The sequence below is a fragment of the Manis javanica genome, chromosome 6 (genome assembly GCF_040802235.1).
Source record: "Manis javanica isolate MJ-LG chromosome 6, MJ_LKY, whole genome shotgun sequence".
NCBI lineage: Eukaryota > Metazoa > Chordata > Mammalia > Pholidota > Manidae > Manis > Manis javanica.
In genome coordinates this window covers 116184245-116208016 of record NC_133161.1, presented here as the reverse complement: position 1 = coordinate 116208016, position 23772 = coordinate 116184245, and the positions used below count along the sequence as shown (strand labels likewise).

The following is a 23772-nucleotide window of genomic DNA, read 5'->3' as shown; positions in this document are numbered from 1 at the left end:
GTAATATTTGGAGACACTGAGATTCCAGCCATTTGTGGAGGACAGGGATCCACATCCGTCTGTTCTGGGACAATGGAAAGGCGGGCAATCTGAGAGGCTTCCTAGAAGTGAGAGGGCTGCTGAAGGGGTGGGGCTTGCATGGAGTTTGCTGCAAAGGAGAAGGGATAGGTGGACAAAGGATATTACATAATGATAAAGGGGTCAGCCTGAAAAGAGGATATAACTATTATAAATATCTATGCACACAATACAGGATCACCTACATGTTTGAAACAAATACAGAATTAAAGGGGAAAATTGAATGCAATGCATTCATTTTGAGAGACTTCAACATACCACTCACTCCAAAGGACAGATCAACCAGACAAAATAACTAAGGACACAGAGGCACTGAACAACACATGAGAACAGATGGACCTAACAGACATCTACAGAACTCTACACCCACAAGCAGCAGAATACACATTCTTCTCAAGTGCACATGGAACATTTCAAGATTAGACAATATACTAGGCTACAAAAAGAGCCTCAGTAAATTCAAAAACATTGAAATTCTACCAATCAGCTTCTCAGATGACAAAGGTATGAAACTAGAAATGAACTACACAAAGAAAATGAAAAAGCCCACAAACACACGAAGGCTTAATAACATGTTCCTAAATAATCAATGGATCAATGACCAAATAAAAAAGATCAAGCAATATATGAAGACCAATGACAACAATAATTCAACACTGCAAAATCTGTTGGATGCAGCAAAGGCTGTGCTAAGTGGGAAATATATTGCAATACAGGCCTACCTCAGGAAGGAACAAACCCATATGAACAGTCTAAACTCATGAGGCCCAAAGTGAACAAAAGGACGGACATAATAAAGATTAGAGCAGAAATAAATAAAATCGAGAAGAATGAAACAGAAAAATTAATTGAAAGCAGGAGCTGGTTCTTTGAGAAAATAAACAAAATAGATAAACCCCTAGCTAGACTTAACAAGAAAAAAAGAGAGTCTACACACATAAACAGAATCAGAAATGAGAAACAAAAAATCACAGGATAACCTAGAAGAAACGGACAACTTTCTAGAAAAATACAACCTTCCAAGGCTGGCCCAGGAAGAAACAGAAAATCTGAAAGGACCAAGTATCAGCAACAAAATTGAATTGGTAATCATAAAAATACCTAAGAACAAACCTCCTGAACCAGATGGATTCACTGCTGAATTTTACCAAACATTTAGTGAAGACCTAATACTCATCCTCCTTAAAGTTTTCCAAAAAGTAGAAGAGGAGGGACTCCCAAACTCATTCTACGAGGCCAGCATCACTCTAATGGCAAAATCAAGCAAAGACACCACAAAAAAAGAAAATTACAAACCAATATCCCTGATGAATATGGATGCAAAAATACTCAACAAAATATTAGCAAACCGAATTCAAAAATACATCAAAAGATCATCCATCATGATCAAGTAAGATTTATTCCAGGGATGCCAGCATGATATAACATTCAAAAATCCAACAACATCATTCACATTAACAAAATGAAGAACAAAAACCACATGATCATCTCCACAGATGCTGAAAAATTATTTGACAAAATTCAACATCCATTCATGATAAAATCTCTCAACAAAATGTGTATAGAAGGCAAGTACCTCTACATAATAAAGACCATACATGACAAACCCACAGCCAACATCATACTTAACAGTGAGAAGCTGAAAGCTTTTCCTTTAAAATCAGGCACAAGACAAGGATGCCCACTCTCCCCACTATTATTCAACATAGTTCTGGAGGTCATAGCCATGGCAATCAGGCAAAACAAAGAAATAAAAGGCATCCAGACTGGTAAGGAAGAAGTTAAACTGTTCCTACTTCCACATGACATGATATTGTACATGAAAAACCCTAAAGAATGCACTCCAGATCTACTAGATATAATATGTGAATTCAGCAAAGTTGTAGGATACAAAATTAATACACAGAAATCTGTTGCATTCCTGTACACTAAAGATGAGCTAACAGAAAGAGAAATCAGGAAAACAAACCCATTCAATCAAAAATAAAATACCTAGGAATAAACCTAACCAAGGAAGTGAAAGACGTATACTCTGAAAACTGCAAGACACTCAAAAGAAATTAAGGAAGATAGCAATAAATGCAAGTACATCCTGTGTTCATGGATAGGAAGAATTAACATTGTCAAAATGACACCATCCTGCCTAAAGCAATCTACAGATTCAATGCAATCCCCATCAAAATACCAATACCATTCATCAACAAACTAGAGCAAATCATTCTTAAGTTCATATGGAACCACAAAAGACCCTGAATAGCTAAAACAATACTGAGAAGGAAGAATAAAGCATGGGGGATTACACTCCCGGACTTCAAGCTCTACTACAAAGCCACAGTAATCAAAACAATTTTGTACTGGCACAATAACATACCCATAGACCAATGGAATGAACTAGAGCCCAGATATAAACCCAACCATATATGGCCAATTAATACATGATAAAGGAGCCATGGACATACAATGGGGAAATGACAGCCTCTTCATTTGAGAAACAACTCTTCAACAGCCTCTTCAACAACTGGTGTTGGCAAAACTCGACAGCTACATGCAAGAGAATGAAACTGGAATATTGTTTAACCCCATACACAAAAGTAAACTCAAAATGGATCAAAGACCTGAATTAAGTCATGAAACCATAAAATTCTTAGAAGATAACACAGGCAAAAATCTCTTGAATATAAGCATGAGCAACTTTTCCCTGAACGCATCTCCTCAAGCAAAGGAAACAAAAGCAAAAATGAACTCATGGGACTACATCAAACTAAAAAGTTTCTATATGGCAAAGGACACCATCAACAGAGCAAAAAGACATCCTACAGTATGGGAAAGTATATTTGTAAATGACATATCTGACAAGGGGTTAACATCCAAAATATATAAAGAACTCACACGCCTCAACACCCAAAAAGAAAAGAACCCAATTAAAAAGTGGGCAGAGGATATGAAGAGACAATTCTCCAAAAAGAAATTCAGATGGCCAACAGACGCATGAAAAGATGCTCCAATCACTAATCATCAGGGAAACGCACATTAAAACCACAATTAGATATCACCTCACACCAATAAGGATGGCCAACATCGAAAAGACTAAGAACAATAAATGCTGGCAAGGATGCGGAAAAAGGGTAACCCTCCTACACTGCTGGTGGGAATGTAAATTAGTTCAACCATTGTGGAAAGCAGTATGGAGGTTCCTCAAAAAACTAAAAATAGAAATACCATTTGTCCCGGGAATCCGACTCCTTGGAATTTACCCAAAGAATACAACTTTTCAGATTCAAAAAGACATATGCACCCCTATGTTTATCACAGAACTTTTTACAATAGCCAAGAAATGGAAGCAACCTAAGTGTCCATCAGTAGATGAATGGATAAAGAAGATGTGGTACATATACACAATGGAATACTACTCAGCCATAAGAAAAAACAAATCCTACCATTTGCAACAACATGGATGGAGCTGGAGGACAGTATGCTCAGTGAAATAAGCCAGGCGGAGAAAGACAAGTGCAAGATGATTTCCCTAATCTGTGGAGTATAACAATGAAGCAAAACTGAAGGAACAAAACAGCAGCATACTCAGACTACAAGAAGAGACTAGTGGTTACCAAAGGGGAGTGGAGTGGGAGGGCGGGCAGGGAGGCCGGGAGAAAGGGATGGAGGAGTATTATGTTTAGTACACATGGTGTGGGGGGTCATGGGGAAAACAGTGTAGCACAGAGAAGGCAAACAGTGAATCTGTGGCATCTTACTACACTGATGGACAGTGACTGCATTGGGGTATGGGTGGGAGCTTGATAATATGGGTAAATGTAGTAACCACATTGTTTTTTCATGTGAAACCTTCATAAGAGTGTATATCAATAATACCTTAAATTAAAAAAAAACAAAATATGTACTAAGTAACTTTTTATATTTTAACACATAGTATTTCTAAGCTACTAGATATTACTATTAATTTTGATTCTCATCTAGTTCTACTGTTTTGTTTCTTAAAGGTAGTATTTATTACACTGAGAAATAAATAACCCAGGAAGATACATAATTTCTAAACAACTATGTTACAGTTTTCATTTTGAGTAGATAATGCATGTGCATCATAAATGTATGTAGATTCGGATACTATGGTGTCTATTTCACTTCATGGTTGAACACATTTAAGAGACTGCTGTAGAAACAAAATAGAAAATGCCTTGGTGTGACTGGCTCACATGTATTCCAAGAATACTTGTATATTTCACCAGTAATGGAACAAAATAAAAATCTCTAACTCAAATATACAGATTACAACTATGAGAACAGAAGGTATGACCATGAAGAGATTCAATGTGTTGTCATGATATTTTCTGAGCAGAAAATGTCTAAAAAGTATTCAAATATCATTTCCCAGGTGATAGCAATGACAAAATCAAAGAATTAAAAGTGGCCGACTATACTGCAAGTGATGGTAGATGTTGGTATGTTGTGTGCCAGACGTGATACTAAGAGATCACACAGAATTATTCAAAGCTAAAATGCTGGTAAGCTCCCAAATTTAGTGCAACTTACATGTTGATAGAATTCCTTATACCTAATGATGTAGGTAAACATAAAAATTGATCTGTTCCCCTGTGCTTACAATTCAAAAGGAATATATAATGCACCTAAGAAATCAGGTTAGACTCAAAATACAATTGAGAATATAATATAAAGAGCTAATACTTTTCATACTCTTCTGATTGCACAAGAGAAATAGCCCAGCATGAATACATCAGAGGACAAGGTATGTTCACATAAGAACACTGCCATCACCACAGAAGCTGTACTGACTGCACTGAAAGGAAAGAAACAGGGACAGGGTGTACCTGCAGTAATTATTAGTAAATAGTAAAAGGTTAATGCTGACAGAAAATACTCATGGTCACAGTTATTTTACATGAGGAACTATGCAGTTTACACTAAAAGTCAGAAGCCATTATTCCTCTACTGTAGATGTCATCATGCCCAATTTGTACCCTTTTCGGCTGATCATTTTTTTTGTTTTTAATCATCTTTTTTTTTTGAGAGGGCATCTCTCATATTTATTGATCAAATGGTTGATAACAACAATAAAATTCAGTATAGGGGGGGTCAACGCTCAATGGACAATCATCAATCCATCTCAAGCCTAATTCTCGTCAGTCTCCAATCTTCTGAAGCATAACGAACAAGTTCTTACATGGTGAACGAATTCTTACATAGTGAATAAATTCTTACATGGTGAACAGTACAAGGGCAGTCATCACAGAAACTTTCGGTTTTGATCACGCATTATGAACTATAAACAATCAGGTCAAATATGAATATTCGTTTGATTTTTGTACTTGATTTATATGTTGATCCCACATTTCTCCTATTGTTATTATTATTTTTATTTTTAATAAAATGCTGAAGTGGTAGGTAGATGCAAGATAAAGGTAGAAAACATGGTTTAGTGCTGTAAGAGGGCAAATGTAGATGATATGATCAGGTGTGTGCCTATGGACTAAGTATTAATCCAGGCTAGACAAGGGCAGCAAGACATCCACGGATGCAGAAGATTTCTCTCAAAGCAGGGGGGGTGAGGTTCTGAGCCTCACCTCTGTTGATCCCAAAATTCTCACCTGATGGCCCCCCTGCGACTGTGCCTGTCTTAGGTTGTTCCTCCCTTGAGGAATCTTACCCGTCTCTGGCTAACCAGTCATCTTCTGGGGCCATACAGGGAAATGTAAAGTTGGTAAGTGAGAGAGAAGCCATATTGTTTGCAAAGGTTAGCTTTTTTACTTCTTTGCAGATTTATGCCTTGTGGCTTCTATGCCCAGCACTTGTCTCGAGGTATCTTTACCACCTGGAGGAATTATGATACTCGGTAAATTCGATATGAAGCACGAAATCTATTTAAGGTTGTAATTAGGAAGGAAGAAGAAAAGCTATAGACGTAGCATATGAAGGAAACATGGGAGGATTGATTATTTCTTTGACATATCTTCTTGTATAGTACCTTAAGTATGTATAGGTTTTAAACTACTAACTAATTTGCACACACATATTAACATAATAGGAATACGGTGACATAAACAAAGCAAATCTATAATTACCATCCATCTCCAGTGAAGCCAAGAAAACCATTTAGGCACCCTAGGCATTTGTGAAAATTTGTCTATGATATGATGGATATTGTCCAACTGTACTTGAACCATCAGACAAATTAAAGCAGCCCATTTCTGGGATCTGTTCACATCCCATATGTTCTTTTAACCATAGATAGTCTATAGTCATGAGATTTTGGAGTGCTACACCTTGCACCCCTCCCAACTCCTAGTTGAGTTCCAACAGTACAGATCCGGACAAATTCGTTGTCTCACTGTATGCACATGCCAGCCTAGACATCTCCCTCCTCATTCCTATGGCAAGTCCAGGAGACGGTGGGCTGGATGCAGCCACAACCACAGCATCGTCCGGATCCCTGTAGAGGCTTTTTGATGATCATCCCCTGGCACAAGTCCTCCAGAGAGTGCTGATGCCGGAAGCTCCTCCTCATATCGTATCTTAGTTCATTTTCTGGGTATCCAAGCTAGGCCTTGATCTTCTGCATAGAAACAAACAGACCCTTTGCCCACACTTTGACATGCCCTCTATACCACTGTGCAGAACCCATTGGAGGTCAGCACACAGTAACTGCTTTTTTTTTTTTTTTTAATTAAGAGAAAGGAATATTATCAGAAAAGAGAACCTCCATAGCTGATCATCTGACACCCTTTAAGTGATCAACATTAAGGATGTTTAAAGCATGCGTTGATCTTTGATTTACCAATAGTTTTATCCTGTTAAGGAGTAATCCCCCTTTCTTTCTTTCTTTCTTTTTTTTTTTTTTAATTTTTAATCTACACTTACATGAAGAATACTACGTTTACTATGCTCTCCCCTATATCAGGTCCCCCCTAACAACCACATTACGGTTACTGTCCATCAGCTTAGCAAAATGTTGTAGAGTCACTACTTGTCCTCTCTGTGTTGTGCAGCCCACCCTCCCCTTTCTCCCTCCCCCCATGCATGCTAATCTTAATACCCTCCTTCTTCTTCCCCCCCCTTATCCCTCCCTGCCCACCCATCCTGCCCAGTTCCTTTCCCTTTGGTACCTGTTAGTCCATTTTTGGGTTCTGTAATTCTGCTGCTGTTTTGTTCCTTCAGTTTTTCCTTTGTTCCTATACTCCTCAGATGAGTGAAATCATTTGGTATTTCTCTTTCTCCGCTTGGCTTATTTCACTGAACATAATACTCTCCAGCTCCATCCATGTTGCTGCAAATGGTTGGATTTTTCCACTTCTTATGGCTGAGTAGTATTCCATTGTGTATATATACCACATCTTCTTTATCCATTCATCTACCGATGGACATTTAGGTTGCTTCCAATTCTTGGCTATTGTAAATAGTGCTGCGATAAACATAGGAGTGCATCTGTCTTTCTCAAACTTGATTGCTGCGTTCTTAGGGTAAATTCCTAGGAGTGAAATTCCTGGGTCAAATGGTAGGTCTGTTTTGAGCATTTTGATGCACCTCCATACTGCTTTCCACAATGGTTGAACTAATTTACATTCCCACCAGCAGTGTAGGAGGGTTCCCCTTTCTCCACAGCCTCGCCAACATTTGTTGTTGTTTGTCTTTTGGATGGCAGCTATCCTTACTGGTGTGAGGTGATACCTCATTGTAGTTTTAATTTGCATTTCTCTGATAATTAGCGATGTGGAGCATCTTTTCATGTGTCTGTTGGCCATCTGTATTTCTTTTTTGGAGAACTGTCTGTTCAGTTCCTCTGCCCACTTTTTAATTGGGTTATTTGTTTTTTGTTTGTTGGGGCCTGTGAGCTCTTTATATATTCTGGACGTCAAGCCTTTATCGGATGTGTCATTTTCAAATATATTCTCCCATACTGTAGGGTTCCTTTTTGTTCTAATGATGGTGTCTTTCGCTGTACAGAAGCTTTTCAGTTTAATGTAGTCCCACTTGCTCATTTTTGCTGTTGTTTTCCTTGCCCGGGGAGATATGTTGAAGAAGAGATCACTCATGTTTATGTCTAAGAGGTTTTTGCCTATGTTTTTTTCCAAGAGTTTAATGGTTTCATGACTTACATTCAGGTCTTTGATCCATTTTGAGTTTACCTTTGTATATGGGGTTAGACAATGGTCCAGTTTCATTCTCCTACATGTAGCTGTCCAGTTTTGCCAGCACCATCTGTTGAAGAGACTGTCATTTTGCCATTGTAGGTCCATGGCTCCTTTATCAAATATTAATTGACCATATATGTTTGGTTTAATTTCTGGGGTCTCTAATCTGTTCCACTGGTCTGTGGCTCTGTTCTTGTGCCAGTACCAAATTGTCTTGATTACTATGGCTTTGTAGTAGAGCTTGAAGTTGGGGAGTCAGATCCCCCCTACTTTATTCTTCTTTTTCAGGATTGCTTTGGCTATTCGGGGTCTTTGGTGTTTCCATATGAATTTTTGAATTATTTGTTGCAATTCATTGAAGAATGTTGCTGGTAATTTGAGAGGGATTGCATCAAATCTGTATGTTGCTTTAGGGCAGGATGGCCATTTTGACGATATTAATTCTTCCTAGCCATGAGCATGGGATGAGTTTCCATTTATTAGTGTCCCCTTTAATTTCTCTTAAGAGTGACTTGTAGTTTTCAGAGTATAAGTCTTTCACTTCTTTGGTTAGGTTTATTCCTAGGTATTTTATTCTTTTTGATGCAATTTTGAATGGAATTGTTTTCCTGATTTCTCTTTCTGTTGATTCGTTGTTAGTGTATAGGAAAGCTACAGATTTCTGTGTGTTAATTTTGTATCCTGCAACTTTGCTGTATTCCGATATCAGTTCTAGTAGTTTTGGAGTGGAGTCTTTAGGGTTTTTTATGTACAGTATCATATCATCTGCAAATAGTGACAGTTTAACTTCTTCTTTACCAATCTGGATTCCTTGTATTTCTTTGTTTTGTCTGATTGCCGTGGCTAGGACCTCCAGTACTTTGTTAAATAACAGTAGGGAGAGTGGGCATCCCTGTCTGGTTCCCGAAATCAGTGGAAATGCTTTCAGCTTCTCGCTGTTCAGTATAATGCTGGCTGTGGGTTTATCATATATGGCCTTTATTATGTTGAGGTACTTGCCCTCTATTCCCATTTTGCTGAGAGTTTTTATCATGAATGGATGTTGAATTTTGTCAAATGCTTTTTCAGCATCTATGGAGATGATCATGTGGTTTTTGTCTTTCTTTTTTTTGATGTGGTGGATGATGTTGATGGATTTTCGAATGTTGTACCATCCTTGCATCCCTGGGATGAACCCCACTTGGTCATGGTGTATGATCCTTTTGATATACTGTTGAATTCTGTTTGCTAATATTTTATTGAGTATTTTTGCATCTACATTCATCAGGGATATTGGTCTGTAATTTTCTTTCTTGGTGGGGTCTTTGCCTGGTTTTGGTATTAGGGTGATGTTGGCCTCATAGAATGAGTTTGGGAGTATTCCCTCTTCTTCTATTTTGTGGAACACTTTAAGGAGAATGGGTACTATGTCTTCTCTGTGTGTCTGATAAAATTCCGAGGTAAATCTGTCCAGCCCCGGGGTTTTGTTCTTGGGTAGTTTTTTGATTACCGTTTCAATTTCTTTGCTTGTAATTGGTTTGTTTAACTTTTGTGTTTCTTCCTTGGTCAGTCTTGGGAGGTTGTATTTTTCTAGGAAGTTGTCCATTTCTTCTAGGTTTTCCAGCTTGTTGGCATATAGGTTTTCATAGTAGTCTTTAATAATTCTTTGTATTTCTGTGGAGTCTGTCGTGATTTTTCCATTCTCATTTCTGATTATGTTGATTTGTGTTGACTCTATTTTTCTCTTAATAAGTTGGGCTAGAGGCTTATCTATTTTGTTTATTTTCTCAAAGAACCAGCTCTTGGTTTCGTTGATTTTTGCTATTGTTTTATTCTTCTCAATTTTGTTTATTTCTTCTCTGATCTTTATTATGTCCCTCCTTCTGCTGACGTTAGGCCTCCTTTGTTCTTCCTTTTCCAGTTTTAATAATTGTGATGTTAGACTATTCATTTGGGATTGTTCTTCCTTCTTCAAGTGTGCCTGGATTGCTATATACTTTCCTCTTAAGACTGCTTTCGCTGCATCCCACAGAAGTTGGGGCTTAGTGTTGTTGTTGTCATTTGTTTCTATATATTCCTTGATCTCTATTTTGATTTGTTTATTGATCCATTGATTATTTAGTAGCATGTTGTTAAGCCTCCATGTGTTTGTGAGCCTTTTTGTTTTCTTTGTACAATTTATTTCTACTTTCATACCTTTGTGGTCTGAAAAATTGGTTGGTAGAATTTCAATATTTTGGAATTTACTGAGGCTCTTTTTGTGAGCTAGTATGTGGTCTATTCTTGAGAATGTTCCATGTGCACTTGAGAAGAATGTATATCCTGTTGCTTTTGGATGTAGAGTTCTATAGATGTCTATTAGGTCCATCTGTTCTAGTGTGTTGTTCAGTGCCTGTGTGTCTTTACTTATTTTCTACCCGGTGGATCTATCCTTTGGGGTGAGTGGTGTGTTGAAGTCTCCTACAATGAATGCATTGCAGTCTATTTCCCTCTTTAGTTCTGTTAGTATTTGCTTCACATATGCTGGTGCTCCTGTATTGGGTGCATATATATTTAGAATGGTTATATCCTCTTGTTGGACTTAGCCCTTTATCATTATGTAGTGGCCTTCTTTATCTCTTGTTACTTTCTTTGTTTTGAAGTCTATTTTGTCTGATATTAGTACTGCAACCCCTGCTTTCTTCTCACTGTTGTTTGCCTGAAATATGTTTTTCCATCCCTTGACTTTTAGTCTATGCTTATCTTTGGGTTTAAGGTGAGTTTCTTGTAAGCAGCATATAGATGGGTCTTGCTTTTTTATCCATTCTATTACTCTGTGTCTTTTGATTGGTGCATTAAGTCCATTTACATTTAGGGTGACTATTGAGAGATATGTACTTATTGCCATTGCAGGCTTTAGATTCGTGGTTACCAAAGGTTCAAGGTTAGCCTCTTTAGTATCTTACTGCCTAACTTAGCTCGCTTATTGAGCTGTTATATACACTGTCTGGAGATTCTTTTCTTCTCTCCCTTCTTATTCCTCCTCCTCCATTCTTCATATGTTGTGTGTTTTGTTCTGTGCTCTTTTTAGGAGTGCTCCCATCTAGAGCAGTCCCTGTAGGATGCCCTGTAGAGGTGGTTTGTCGGAAGCAAATTCCCTCAGCTTTTGCTTGTCTGGGAATTGTTTAATCCCACCATCATATTTAAATGATAGTCGTGCTGGATACAGTATCCTTGGTTCAAGGCCCTTCTGTTTCATTGCATTAAGTATATCATGCCATTCTCTTCTGGCCTGTAGGGTTTCTGTTGAGAAGTCTGATGTTAGCCTGATTGGTTTTCCTTTATAGGTGACCTTTTTCTCTCTAGCTGCCTTTAAAACTCTTTCCTTGTCCTTGATCCTTGCCATTTTAATTACTATGTGTCTTGGTGTTGTCCACCTTGGATCCTTTCTGTTGGGGGTTCTGTGTAATTCCATGGTGTGTTCGATTATTTCCTCCCCCAGTTTGGGGAAGTTTTCAGCAATTATTTCTTCAAAGACACTTTCTATCCCTTTTCCTCTTTCTTCCTCTTCTGGTATCCCTATAATACGAATGTTATTCCTTTTGTATTGGTTACATATTTCTCTTAGTGTTGTTTCATTCCTGGAGATCCTTTTATCTCTCTCTATGTCAGCTTCTATACGTTCCTGTTCTCTGGCTTCTATTCCTTCAATGGCCTCTTGCATGTTATCCATTCTGCTTATAAATCCTTCCAGGGATTGCTTCACTTCTGTGATCTCTTTTCTGACATCTGTGATCTCCTTCTGGACTTCATCCCACTGCTCTTGCATTTTTCTCTGCATCTCATCCCACTGCTCTTGCATTTTTCTCTGCATCTCATCCCATTGCTCTTGCATTTTTCTCTGCATCTCTGTCAGCATGTTCATGATTTTTATTTTGAATTCTTTTTCAGGAGGACTAGTTAGGTCTGTCTCCTTCTCAGGTGTTGTCTCTGTGATCTTTGTCTGCCTGTAGTTTTGCCTTTTCATGGTGATAGATATAGTTTGCAGAGCTGGTACAAGTGACCGCTGGAAGAGCTTCCCTTCTTGTTGGTTTGTAGCCTTTTCCTGGGAGTATAGCGACCTCTAGTTGCTTGTTCTGGGCAGCTGTGCGCAGACAGGGGTTCTGCTTCCTGCCCAGTTGCTTTGGGGTTTATCTCCGCTGTTGCTGTGGGCTTGGCCTGGCTGGGGCTGTTCCTCCAAAATGGTGGAGCCCCGTTGGAGGGGGAGCGGCCGGGAGGCTATTTATCTCCGTAAGGGGTCTCTGTGCTCCCTGCTGCCCAAGGGGTTAGAGTGCCCAGAGATCCCCAGATTCCCTGCCTCTGGTCTAAGTGACCTGTCCTGCCCCTTTAAGACTTCCAAAAAGCACTCTCCAAACCAAAACAACAACAGCAACGAGAGAGGGAACAGAAAGAAAGAAAAAAAAAAAAAGGAAAAAACAAGCGATTTTTTTTTTTCTTTTTTTGTCCTCAGGTGCCGGTCCCAGGCACCCCACTCACTGGTCCTGCTGCCCTGTCTCCCTAGCACCAGGGTCCCTGTCCTTTCAAGGCTTCCAAAAAGCACCCACCCACTGGTCCCGCAGGGAAGGAACGCTCGATATTCTTTGTCCTCAGGCACTGGTCCCAGGCACCCGCTCACCAGTCCCGCCGCCCTGCCTCCCTAGCACCGGGGTCCCTGTCCCTTTTAGGCTTCCAAAAAGCACTCGCATAAAAGAGAAAAAAAAAAGGGGAAAAACACGCGATTTCCTCTGTCCTCAAGTGCTGGTCTCAGGCACCCGCCCACCGGTCCCGCAGGGTAAAACGTGGGATATTCTTTGTCCTCAGGCGCCGGTCCCAGGCACCCGCTCACCAGTCCCGCCACCCTGCCTCCCTAGCACTGGGGTCCCTGTCCCTTTAAGGCTTCCAAAAAGCGCTTGCCAAAAAGAGAAAAAAAAAGGGGAAAAACGCGCGATTTCCTCTGTCCTCAGGCACCGGTCTCAGGCACCTGCCCGCCGGTCCCGCAGGGAGAAACGTGGGATATTCTTTGTCCTCAGGTGCCGGTCCCAGGTACCTGCTCACCAGTCCCACCACCCTGCCTCCCTAGCAACGGGGGCCCATCCCTTTAAGGCTTCCAAAAAGCGCTCGCCAAAAAAAAAAAACCGCTCCAGTTTCTTTCCACCCGCTGGGAGCCGGGGGGAGGGGCGCTCCGGTCTCGCCGGGCCGGGGCTTGTATCTTACCCCCTTCGCAAGGCACTGGGTTCTTGCAGGTGTGGATGTGGTCTGGATGTTGTCCTGTGTCCTGTGGTCTCTATTTTAGGAAGATTTTTCTTTGTTATATTTTCATAGCTCTATGTGTTTTTGGGAGGAGATTTCCACTGCTTTACTCACGCCGCCATCCTGGCTCCGCCCCCTTCCGGCTGATCATTTTGACACAAACTATGGTAAGCTTAAAAATAGTACACAATGGGGAGTGGAGCCAAGATGGCGGCATGAGTAGAGCAGTGGAAATCTCCTCCCAAGACCATATATATTTATGAAAATATAACAAAGACAATTCTTCCTAGAAGAGAGACCAGAAGACACAGGACAACATCCAGACCACATCCACACCTGCAAGAACCCAGCACCTCACAAAGGGGGTAAGATACAAGCCTCAGCCCAATGGGACTTGAGCGCTCCACACCCCAGCTCCAGGCAGGAGGAGAGGAGTCAGCAGGGAGGGAGAGGGGGCCCAGGATAGCTAAACACCCAGCCCCAGCCATCCGCACCACAGCACAGACACAGTGCATGCGGGGAATCCTGGATACTAGGGAAACAGGAGAGTAAGACCTGTGAGTGGGTCCCTGAGGCTGGCACCCTGGGGACAAAGAAAAGTAAGTGCTTTTTGGAAGTCTTAAAGGGACAGGGAACCCACCACCAGACGGAAGCATCCTGGGACACTTAGTCCATAAGCAGGGAATCTGGGGAACTCTGTCCCTGGGCAGCAGGGAGCACGGAGGCCCATCACGGAGATAAATAGCCTCCTGGCCGCTCCCCCTCCAACACGGCTCCACCATATCGGTGCAGCAGCCCGAGGTAGGTCACACCCAGAGCAACAGCGGAGATAAACTCCATAGCAGCCAGGCAGGAATCAGAAGCCCTGTCTGCGTGTAGCTGCCCAGCACAAGACACTAGAGGTTGCTGTTCTCCCAGGACAGAAGGCCACACACCAACAAGAAGGAAAGTTCTTCCAGCTGTCACTCGTGCCAGCTCTGCAAACTATCGCTATCGCCATGAAAAGGCAAAATTTAAGGCAGACCAAGATAACAGAGTCAACTCCTGAGAAGGAGACAGACCTAACCAGTCTTCCTGAAAAAGAATTCAAAATAAAAATCATAAACATGCTGATGGAGATGCAGAGAAATATACAAGAGCTAAGGGATGAAGTCTGGAGGGAGATCAGAGACGTCCAGAAGGAGATTACAGAAGTGAAACAAACTCTGGAAGGATTTATAAGCAGAATGGATAAGATGCAAGAGGCCATTAATAGAATAGAAACCAGAGTACAGGAACGCATAGAAGCTGACACAGAGAGAGATAAAAGGATCTCCAGAAATGAAACAATATTAAGAGAACTGTGTGACCAATCCAAAAGGAACAATATCCATATTATAGGGGTACCAGAAGAAGAGAGAAAAAGGGATAGAAAGTATCTTTGAAGAAATAATTGCTGAAAACTTCCCCAAAGTGGGGGAGAAATAATCGAAAAGACCATGGAAATACAGAGAAGTCCCAACAGAAAGGACACAAGGAGGACAACACCAAGACACATAATAATTAAAATAGCAAAGATCAAGGACAAAGAAAGAGTTTTAAAGGCAGCTAGAGAGAAAAAGGTCACCTATAAAGGAAAACCCATCAGGCTCTCATCAGACTTCTCAACAGAAACCTTACAGGACAGAAGAGAATGGCACGATATATTTAATGCAATGAAACAGAAGGGCCTTGAACCAAGGATATTGTATCCAGCATTATTATCATTTCAATATGAAGGAGGGATTAAACAATTCCCAGACAAGAAAAAGTTAAGGGAATTTGCCTCCCACAAACCACCTCTACAGGGTATTTTAGAAGGACTGTTCTAGACGGGAGCACTCCTAAGACTAAACAGATGTCACCAGAGAAAATAAAATCACAGCAAGAAAGCAGACCAACCAAATACTAACTAAAAACAAAAAATAAAATCAACTACCCACTAAAAGCAGTTAAAGGAAACATGAAAGAGCACAGAAAAAAACAGCCAACATATAAAGAATGGAGGAGGAGGAATAAGAAGGGAGAGAAGAAAAGAATCTCCAGACAGTGTACATAACAGCTCAATGAGCGAGCTAAGTTAGGCAGTAAAATACTAAAGAGGCTAACCTTGAACCTTTGGTAGCCACGAATCTAAAGCCTGCAATGGCAATAAGTACATATCTTTCAATAGTCACCCTAAATGTAAATGACTGAATGCACCAATCAAAAGACATAGAGTAATAGAATGGACAAAAAAGCAAGACCAATCTATATGCTGCTTACAAGAAACTCACCTCAAACCCAAAGACATGCACAGACTAAAAGTCAAGGGATGGAAAAACATATTTCAGGCAAACAACAGTGAGAAGAAATCAGGGGTTGCAGTACTAATATCAGACAAAATAGACTTCAAAACAAAGAAAGTAACAATAGATAAAGAAGGACATTACATAATGATAAAGGGCTCAGTCCAACAAGAGGATAAAACCATTCTAAATATATATGCATCCAACACAGGAGCACCAGCATATATGAAACAAATACTAACAGAACTAAAGGGGGAAAGAGACTGCAATGCATTCATTTTAGGGGACTTCAACACGCCACTCACCCCAAAGGATAGATCCACTGGGCAGAAAATAAGTAAGGACACGGAGGCACTGAACACCACAGTAGAACAGATGGACCTAATAGACATCTATAGAACACTACATCCAAAATCAATAGGATATACATTCTTCTCAAGTGTACATGGAATATTCTCCAGAATAGACCACATACTAGCTCACAAAAATAGCCTCAGTAAATTCCAAAATACTGAAATTCTACCAACCAACTTTTCAGACCACAAAGGTATAAAACTAGAAATAAATTGTACAAAGAAAACAAAAAGGCTCACAAACACATGGAGGCTTAACAACATGCTACTAAATAATCAATGGATCAATGAACAAATTAAAATAGAGATCAAGGAATATATGGAAACAAATGATGACAACAACACAAAGCCCCAACTTCTCTGGGACACAGCAAAAGCAGTCTTAAGAGGAAAGTATATAGCGATCCAGGCACACTTGAAGAAGGAAGAACAATCCCAAATGAATAGTCTAACATCACAATTATCGAAACAGGAAAAAGAAGAACAAATGAGGCCTAAAGTCAGCAAAAGGAGGGACATAATAAAGATCAGAGAAGAAATAAACAAAATTGAGAAGAATAAAACAATAGAAAAAATCAATGAAACCAAGAGGTTGTTCTTTGAGAAAATTAACAAAATAGATAAGCCTCTAGCCAAACTTATTAGGAGAAAGAGAGAATCAACACACATCAACAGAATCAGAAATGAGAATGGAAAAATCATGATAGACTCCACAGAAATACAAAGAATTATTAAAGATTACTATGAAAACCTATATGCTAACAAGCTGAAAAACTGAGAAGAAATGGACAACTTCCTAGAAAAATACAACCTTCCAAGACTGACCAAGGAAGAAACAGAACAGTTAAACAAACCAATTACGAGTAAAGAAATTGAAACGGTAATCAAAAAACTACCCAAGAACAAAACCCCCAGGCCAGACGGATTTACCTCGGAATTTTATCAGACACACAGAGAAGACATAATACCCCTTCTCTTTAAAGTTTTCCAAAAAATAGAAGAGGAGGGAATACTCCCAAACTCATTCTATGAAGCCAACATCACCCTAATACCAAAACCAGGCAAAGACCCCACCAGAAAAGAAAATTACAGACCAATATCCCTGATGAATGTAGATGCAAAAATACTCAATAAAATATTAGCAGACCGAATTCAAAAATATAAAAAGGATCATACATCATGACCAATTGGGATTCATCCCAGGGATGCAAGGATGGTACAACATTCGAAAATCCATCAACATCATCCACCACATAAATAAAAAGGACAAAAACCACATGATCATCTCCATAGATGCTGAAAAAACATTCGACAAAATTCAACATCCATTCATGAAAAAAACTCTCAGCAAAATGGGTATAGAGGGCAAACACCTCAACATAATAAAGGCCATATATGATAAACCAACAGCCAACATCATCCTGAAATACGAGAAGATGAAAGCTCTTCCTCTGAGATCGGGAACTAGAAAAGGATGCCCACTCTCTCCACTGTTATTTAATATAGTACTAGAGGTCCTAGCCACAGCAATTAGACAAAAAAAGAAATACAGGGAATCCAGATTGGCAAAGAAGAAGTTAAACTGTCACTATTTGCAGATGACATAATATTGTACATAAAAAACCCTAAAGACTCCACTCCAAAATTAGTAGAACTGATATCGGAATAGAGCAAAGTTGCAGGATACAAAATTATCACACAGAAATCTGTGGCTTTCCTATACACTAACAATGAACCAATAGAAAGAGAAATCAGGGAAACAATTCCATTCACAATTGCATCAAAAAAGAATAAAATACCTAGGATAAACCTAACCAAGGAAGTGAAAGACCTATACCCTGAATATTACAAGTCACTCTTAAGAAAAATTAAAGGAGACACTAACAAATGGAAACTCATCCCATGCTTGTGGCTAGGAAGAATTAATATCGTCAAAATGGCCATCCTGCCCAAAGCAATATACAGATTTGATGCAATCCCTATCAAATTACCAGCAACATTCTTCAACGAACTGGAACAAATAGTTCAAAAATTCATATGGAAACACCAAAGACCCCAAATAGCCAAAGCAATCCTGAGAAAGAAGAGTAAAGTGGGGGAGATCTCACTCCCCAACTTCAAGCTCTACTACAAAGCCATAGTAATCAAGACAATTTGGTACTGGCACAACAGAGCCACAGACCAGTGGAACAGATTAGAGACTCCAGAAATTAACCCAGACATATATGGTCAATTAATATTTGATAAAGGAGCCATGGACATACAATGGGAAATGACAATCTCTTCAACAGATGGTGCTGGCAAAACTGGACAGCTACATGTAAGAGAATGAAACTGGACTATTGTCTAACCCCATACATAAAAGTAAATTAGAAATGGATCAAAGACCTGAATGTAAGTCATGAAACCATAAAACTCTTAGAAAAAAACATAGGCAAAAATGGGACTATATTAAGCTGAAAAGACACCATCAATGGAACAAAAAGGTACCCTACAGTATGGGAGAATATATTTGTAAATGACAGATCTGATAAAGGCTTGCCATCGAAAATATATAAAGAGCTCACCCACCTCAACAAATAAAAAACAAACAATCCAATTAAAAAATGGGCAGAGGGACTGAATAGACAGTCCACACCAGGGATGCTCCATGCCTGCACCCTAAACATCTGTAAGGTCCCAGTATCTTGTGCGTCTACTACACAACTGTCCTTCTGTTTCCCTTTCTATGAATCTCTGCAGGGATTTCTCCCACAAACCACCCTCAGTCCCTAATGAACACAACAACATCCTGAGAGTCTGACCCACTGAGCCCCTTCCCTATGGAATGTGCCAGAAAACAGAAAAATTTCACCTGCAGTGAAAGTCTCCTTACCTGAAGATGTAGAGTCAGCCACAGAGGATGTCACAGAAGGGAAGCCTCTGGTCTGCTGCTGAAGGTCAAAGGCCTAGAGAAGCGGAGGCCTAGCCTCCTCCTCTGCATTCAGGGCACAAAGGGGGTGTGCTCCTCACGGGGACCCTGCCATACACTGCCCCGTCCTGGAGCCAAGGCCCTGCAGGCGCCTCCAGGCTGGGTCCTTCTGGAATGAAGAGAACCCTGAAGGAAGGCGCATGCGCTCTACCTGCCTCCCAAAGACTGGGTTTTCACTACCCCTCCTGCCCACGGGGAAAAAGCACAGGACTCCAGACATCACTCTGGTTGTCCGTGGGCGCCCCCTGCCGGCAGTCAAGGTCAGCGCAGGATTACAGGAGGAAAAGACAAAACCACCTGTGTAGGGGACGGCCTTTGTTTTCTCACATGTCTGAAGGCAGAATGGGAAGGCACCTTACCTCATGTCTGAACACAGCATGGGAAAGCACCAGCTTGAGAACTGGTGCAGTCCTTGGAAGTTATCTGCCCACAAAAACATCTTTTCCTTGAAGACGAGCCAGGATGCCTCACACTGAAAATAGGGAGACCTTGAGGATGTGTAAAAACACCGCTCCTACTTACTATGCAGCTTCTAAGAAAATCAACAAGATGTTCTGGCCTGTCCCCCCTGAGAAGGGAAAGATGAGTACAGCCCTTGGCTGAGGTTCGAGAAAAGCAGTATAAAAATGAAGGTGCTGTGCACATCGGGGCTGCAGCCATTCATTGTCTGTCTGTCTGTCTGTGTTGTCTGTGTTTTTTGTTCTCTCATTTCACTCAAAGAAAATGTGTGGCATGCTACAATCTCTCCTACAACATCCTTTCTGCAACTAGCAAAACTTGTAGTCAACACATAAAGTGTGGGTTCCATGAACGCTCATCAGCATCGAGGCAGGAAGTTTTTTAGAATCCAAAACACTGTATGTAATGAAAATACTGATGCCTAAAAATGATGACAGTGCAGATCAAAATGCATCCAGACTGGTAAGAAAGAAGTCAAACTGTCACTTTTTGCAGATGACATGATATTGTACATAAAAAACCCTAAAGAATCCATTCCAGAACTACTAGATCTACTATTTGAATTTAGCAAAGTTGCAGGATACAAAATTAATACAAAGAAATTTGTTGCATTCCTATACACTAACAATGAACTAGCAGAAAGAGAAACAAGGAAAACCAATTCCATTTACAATTGCAACAAAAAGAATAAAATACCTAGGAATAAACCTAACCACGGAAGTGAAAGACCTATACCCTGAAAACTGCAAGACACTCTTAAGAGAAAATAAATCCAACACTAATAAATGGACACACAGCCCACACTCTTGGCTAAGTAGAATTAATATTGTCAAAATGGCCACTCTGCCTAAAGCAATCTACAGATTCAATGCAATCCCTATCAAAATATTGACAGCATTGTTCAATGAACTAGAGCAACTCGTTCTAAAATTCATATGGAACCACAAAAGACCCTGAATAGCCAAGGCCATCCTGAGAAGGAAGAATAAAGCAGGGGGAATTAAACTCCCTGACTTCAAGCTCTACTACAAAGCCACAGTAATCAAGAAAATTTGGTACTGGCATAAGAACAGACCCATAGACCTGTGGAATGGAATAGACAGCCCAGATATAAACCCAAGCATATATGGTCAATTAATATATGATAAACGAACCATAGATATACAATGGGGAAATGACAGCCTTTTCAAAAGCTGGTGTTGGCAACACTGGACAGCTACATGTAAGAGAATGAAACTGGATTATTGTCTAACCCCATATAGAAAAGTAAACTCAAAATGGATCAAAGACCTGGATGTAAGTCATGAAACCATAAAACTCTTAGAAGAAAATATAGGCAAAAATCTCTTGGACATAAACATGAGCAACTTCTTCATGAACATATCTCCCCGGGCAAGGGAAACAAAAGTAAAAATGAATGAGTGGGAGTGTATCAAACTTAAAAGCTTCTGTACAGCAAAGGACACTATCAGTACAACAAAAAGACATCCTACAGTATGGGAGAATATATTCATAAATGACATATCCGATAAGGGGTTGACATCGATATTATATAAAGAGCTCACACACCTTCACAAACAAAAAGCATATAATTGTATTAAAAATGGGCAGAGGAGCTGAACAGACACTTCTCCAGAGAAGAAATTCAGATGGCCAACAAGCACATGGAAAGATGCTCCACATCCCTGATCATCAGAGAAATGCAAATTAAAACCACAATGAGGTATCACCTCACACCAGTTAGGATGGCCAACATCCAAACGACAAACAACAACAAATGTTGGTGAGGATGTGGAGAAAGGGGAACCTTCCTACACTGCTGGTGGGAATGTAAACTAGTTCAATCATTGTGAAAAGCAGTATGGAGGTTCCTCAAAAAACTCAAAATAGGAATACCATTTGACCATGGAATTCCACTCCTAGGAATTTACCTTAAGAATGCAGGAGCCTAGTTTGAAAAAGACATAAGCACCCTATGTTTATCTCAGCACTATTTACAATAGCCAAGAAATGGAAGCAACCTAAGTGTCCGTCAGTAGATGAATGGGTAAAGAAGTGGTACATATACACATGTAATATTATTCAGTCGTGAGAAGAAAACAAATCCTACAATTTGCAACAACATGGATGTAGCTAGAGGGTGTTATGCTCAGTGAAATAAGCCAGGTGGAGGAAGACAAGTATCAAATGATTTCACTCATCTATGGAGTATAACAACAAAGAAAAAAACTGAAGGAGCAACAGAGCAGCACTCAGAGAACCCAAGAATGGACTAACAGTTACCAAAGGGAAAGGAACTGGGAAGGATGGGTGGGAAGGGAGGGATAAGGGGGGAAAGGGGGCATTATGATTAGCACACATAATGTAGTGGGGAGGGACATAGGAGAGGCAGTATACACAGAGAAGACAAGTAATGATTCTATAGCATAGTTCTACATTGATGGACAGTGACTGTGATGGGGTATTTGGTGGGGACTTGATAACAGGGGGAGTCTAGTAACCATCATGTTGTTCAAGTAATTGTACATTAACGATACAAAAAAACCCCTCTATGTTCATGTTGAAACATGCAGAAAAAAACATTTGGCAAAATTCAACATCAACTCATGATAAATAGCTCTAAAAACAAAGTGGGTTGAGAGGGAACATGACTCAATATTTTAAGGAAATATAGGACTAACCCACAGCCAAAATCACAATGGGAAAAGCAGAAAATGTTTCCTATAAGATCAGGAACAAGACAGGGACAGTACTACAAGTCCCTGCCACAGCAATCAGAAAGAAAAAGAAATCAAAGAGAACGAAAGCTCCCCAAACTGGTGAGGAGTAAGTAAAATTGCCATTATTTGCAGATGGCATGGCACTCTATCTAGAAAACTCTAACGAGTCCAACAAAAATTATTAAAACTAAGCAATGAATTCAGTAAAACTGCAGGATACAAAATGAATATACAAAAATATATTAAAAAACAAATTTGCAGAAAGAGAATGTAAGAAAACAATCTCACTTGCAATTGTAGCCAAAGTAGTAAGAGATCTGGAGGATGTTTAATCAAGGAGGTGAAAGAGCTGTACTCTGAAGATGCTAAGATTACTGACGCAAGTTAATGCAAAGCATCTCATGCTCATGGAATGCAAGAATTAAAAAGGTTGGTATTCACACTAAAATAAAAGTTAGTACTACTGTTAAAACTACCTGCAGCTCTGGGAGGAAATTGTAAGTTGGTGCAGCCACCATGGAAAGCAGGATGGAGGTTTCTCAGAGAACAGCTGTGCTCTCTGTAATATTATGGGATGAGCACTGGGAAGGACACTGAATGGTGACTTGCTAAGGATGCTAAAAGAAATTACCTACCTGCTTCATATGACCCTGGAGGTAGAGAGCAGCAGATGTATGCAGACATGGACCAAGTAGAACTTTCATGAGTTGACTTTAAGACGAAGTTGTTCCCTGTGGAGACCTTGTAGGGAAAACAAAAATGTCACTAAGGGGGTGAACCTGACCCACTGGGCTTCTCCACTAAGAAGGGACAGTCCACTAGTAGATGGCTTCTTTTCGGAGGCAGGGAGGGTGGGTCACAGGGGAAGCCGTGATTTGCAGGCAACCTGCCTCGTGCAAGGGGGTGGGAAGGGTGCTCTCACCTGTGACTATTCAGCCTCCCTGCTGAGGTCAATCTCCCCAGCAGCCCGCCCTAAAGTCTCCCACCTGACTCCTCCTAGGCGGTTGTGGCGAGCCAGCTGCCTTCCTCAAGCTCCTGTGCACAGGCACGCAGACACACACTGTCCCAGGCCGCACAGTGCTCTAACACACACACACACCACCACACGTGCAAGAGCTACCACACACAGACACATGGAGGGGAGCCGACACCACAGCGACGCACTCACCAGGGAGCCAGGCCGTGCAACGCAGCGGCAGGGTCCTTGACACACCCCCGGCCTTACACGCTGACCCGTATGGGGGCACAGGAGGCCCCCCACCCCCGCGGATGCACCCTCACAGAGCCTATGCCTGCGTGCCCACCGACCAGACACCCGACGTGGAGGGCCGTGCTGGGCGTCCGTTGCGGGCGGGCTCCGTTCCCTTACGACGTTGCCCCCACCCCCAACAGACACGAAACGACACCGCCAGCCACCGCCAACTGTCGCTCACCAACAGTTCCCACCCCCAACCAACGCCATCACCAGCCTTGGAT

General features: G+C 40.8%; 1 protein-coding gene across 22 annotated transcripts in view; it reads right to left on the bottom strand.

Annotated features, from left to right (window-relative positions):
• The window catches only part of LOC108384619 (acetyl-CoA acetyltransferase, mitochondrial-like), a 186636-nt gene that overhangs the window by 162243 nt on the left and 621 nt on the right, over window positions 1–23772 (bottom strand). For 13 of the 22 annotated variants that reach the window (XR_012132520.1, XR_012132521.1, XR_012132528.1 and 10 more), the window contains exon 2: window positions 22932–23037. Coding sequence is in view for 1 of the 22 variants with exons in the window: in XM_073239341.1 (XP_073095442.1) it covers window positions 22932–22980 (49 nt within the window). In the remaining 21 variants the exon portion in view is untranslated. Of the gene's footprint in view, window positions 1–410; window positions 6665–19021; window positions 19227–19476; window positions 19590–22931; window positions 23038–23772 lie in introns of those variants that run through there. The other 9 variants (XR_012132523.1, XR_012132526.1, XR_012132527.1 and 6 more) reach the window with 3 other exon arrangements.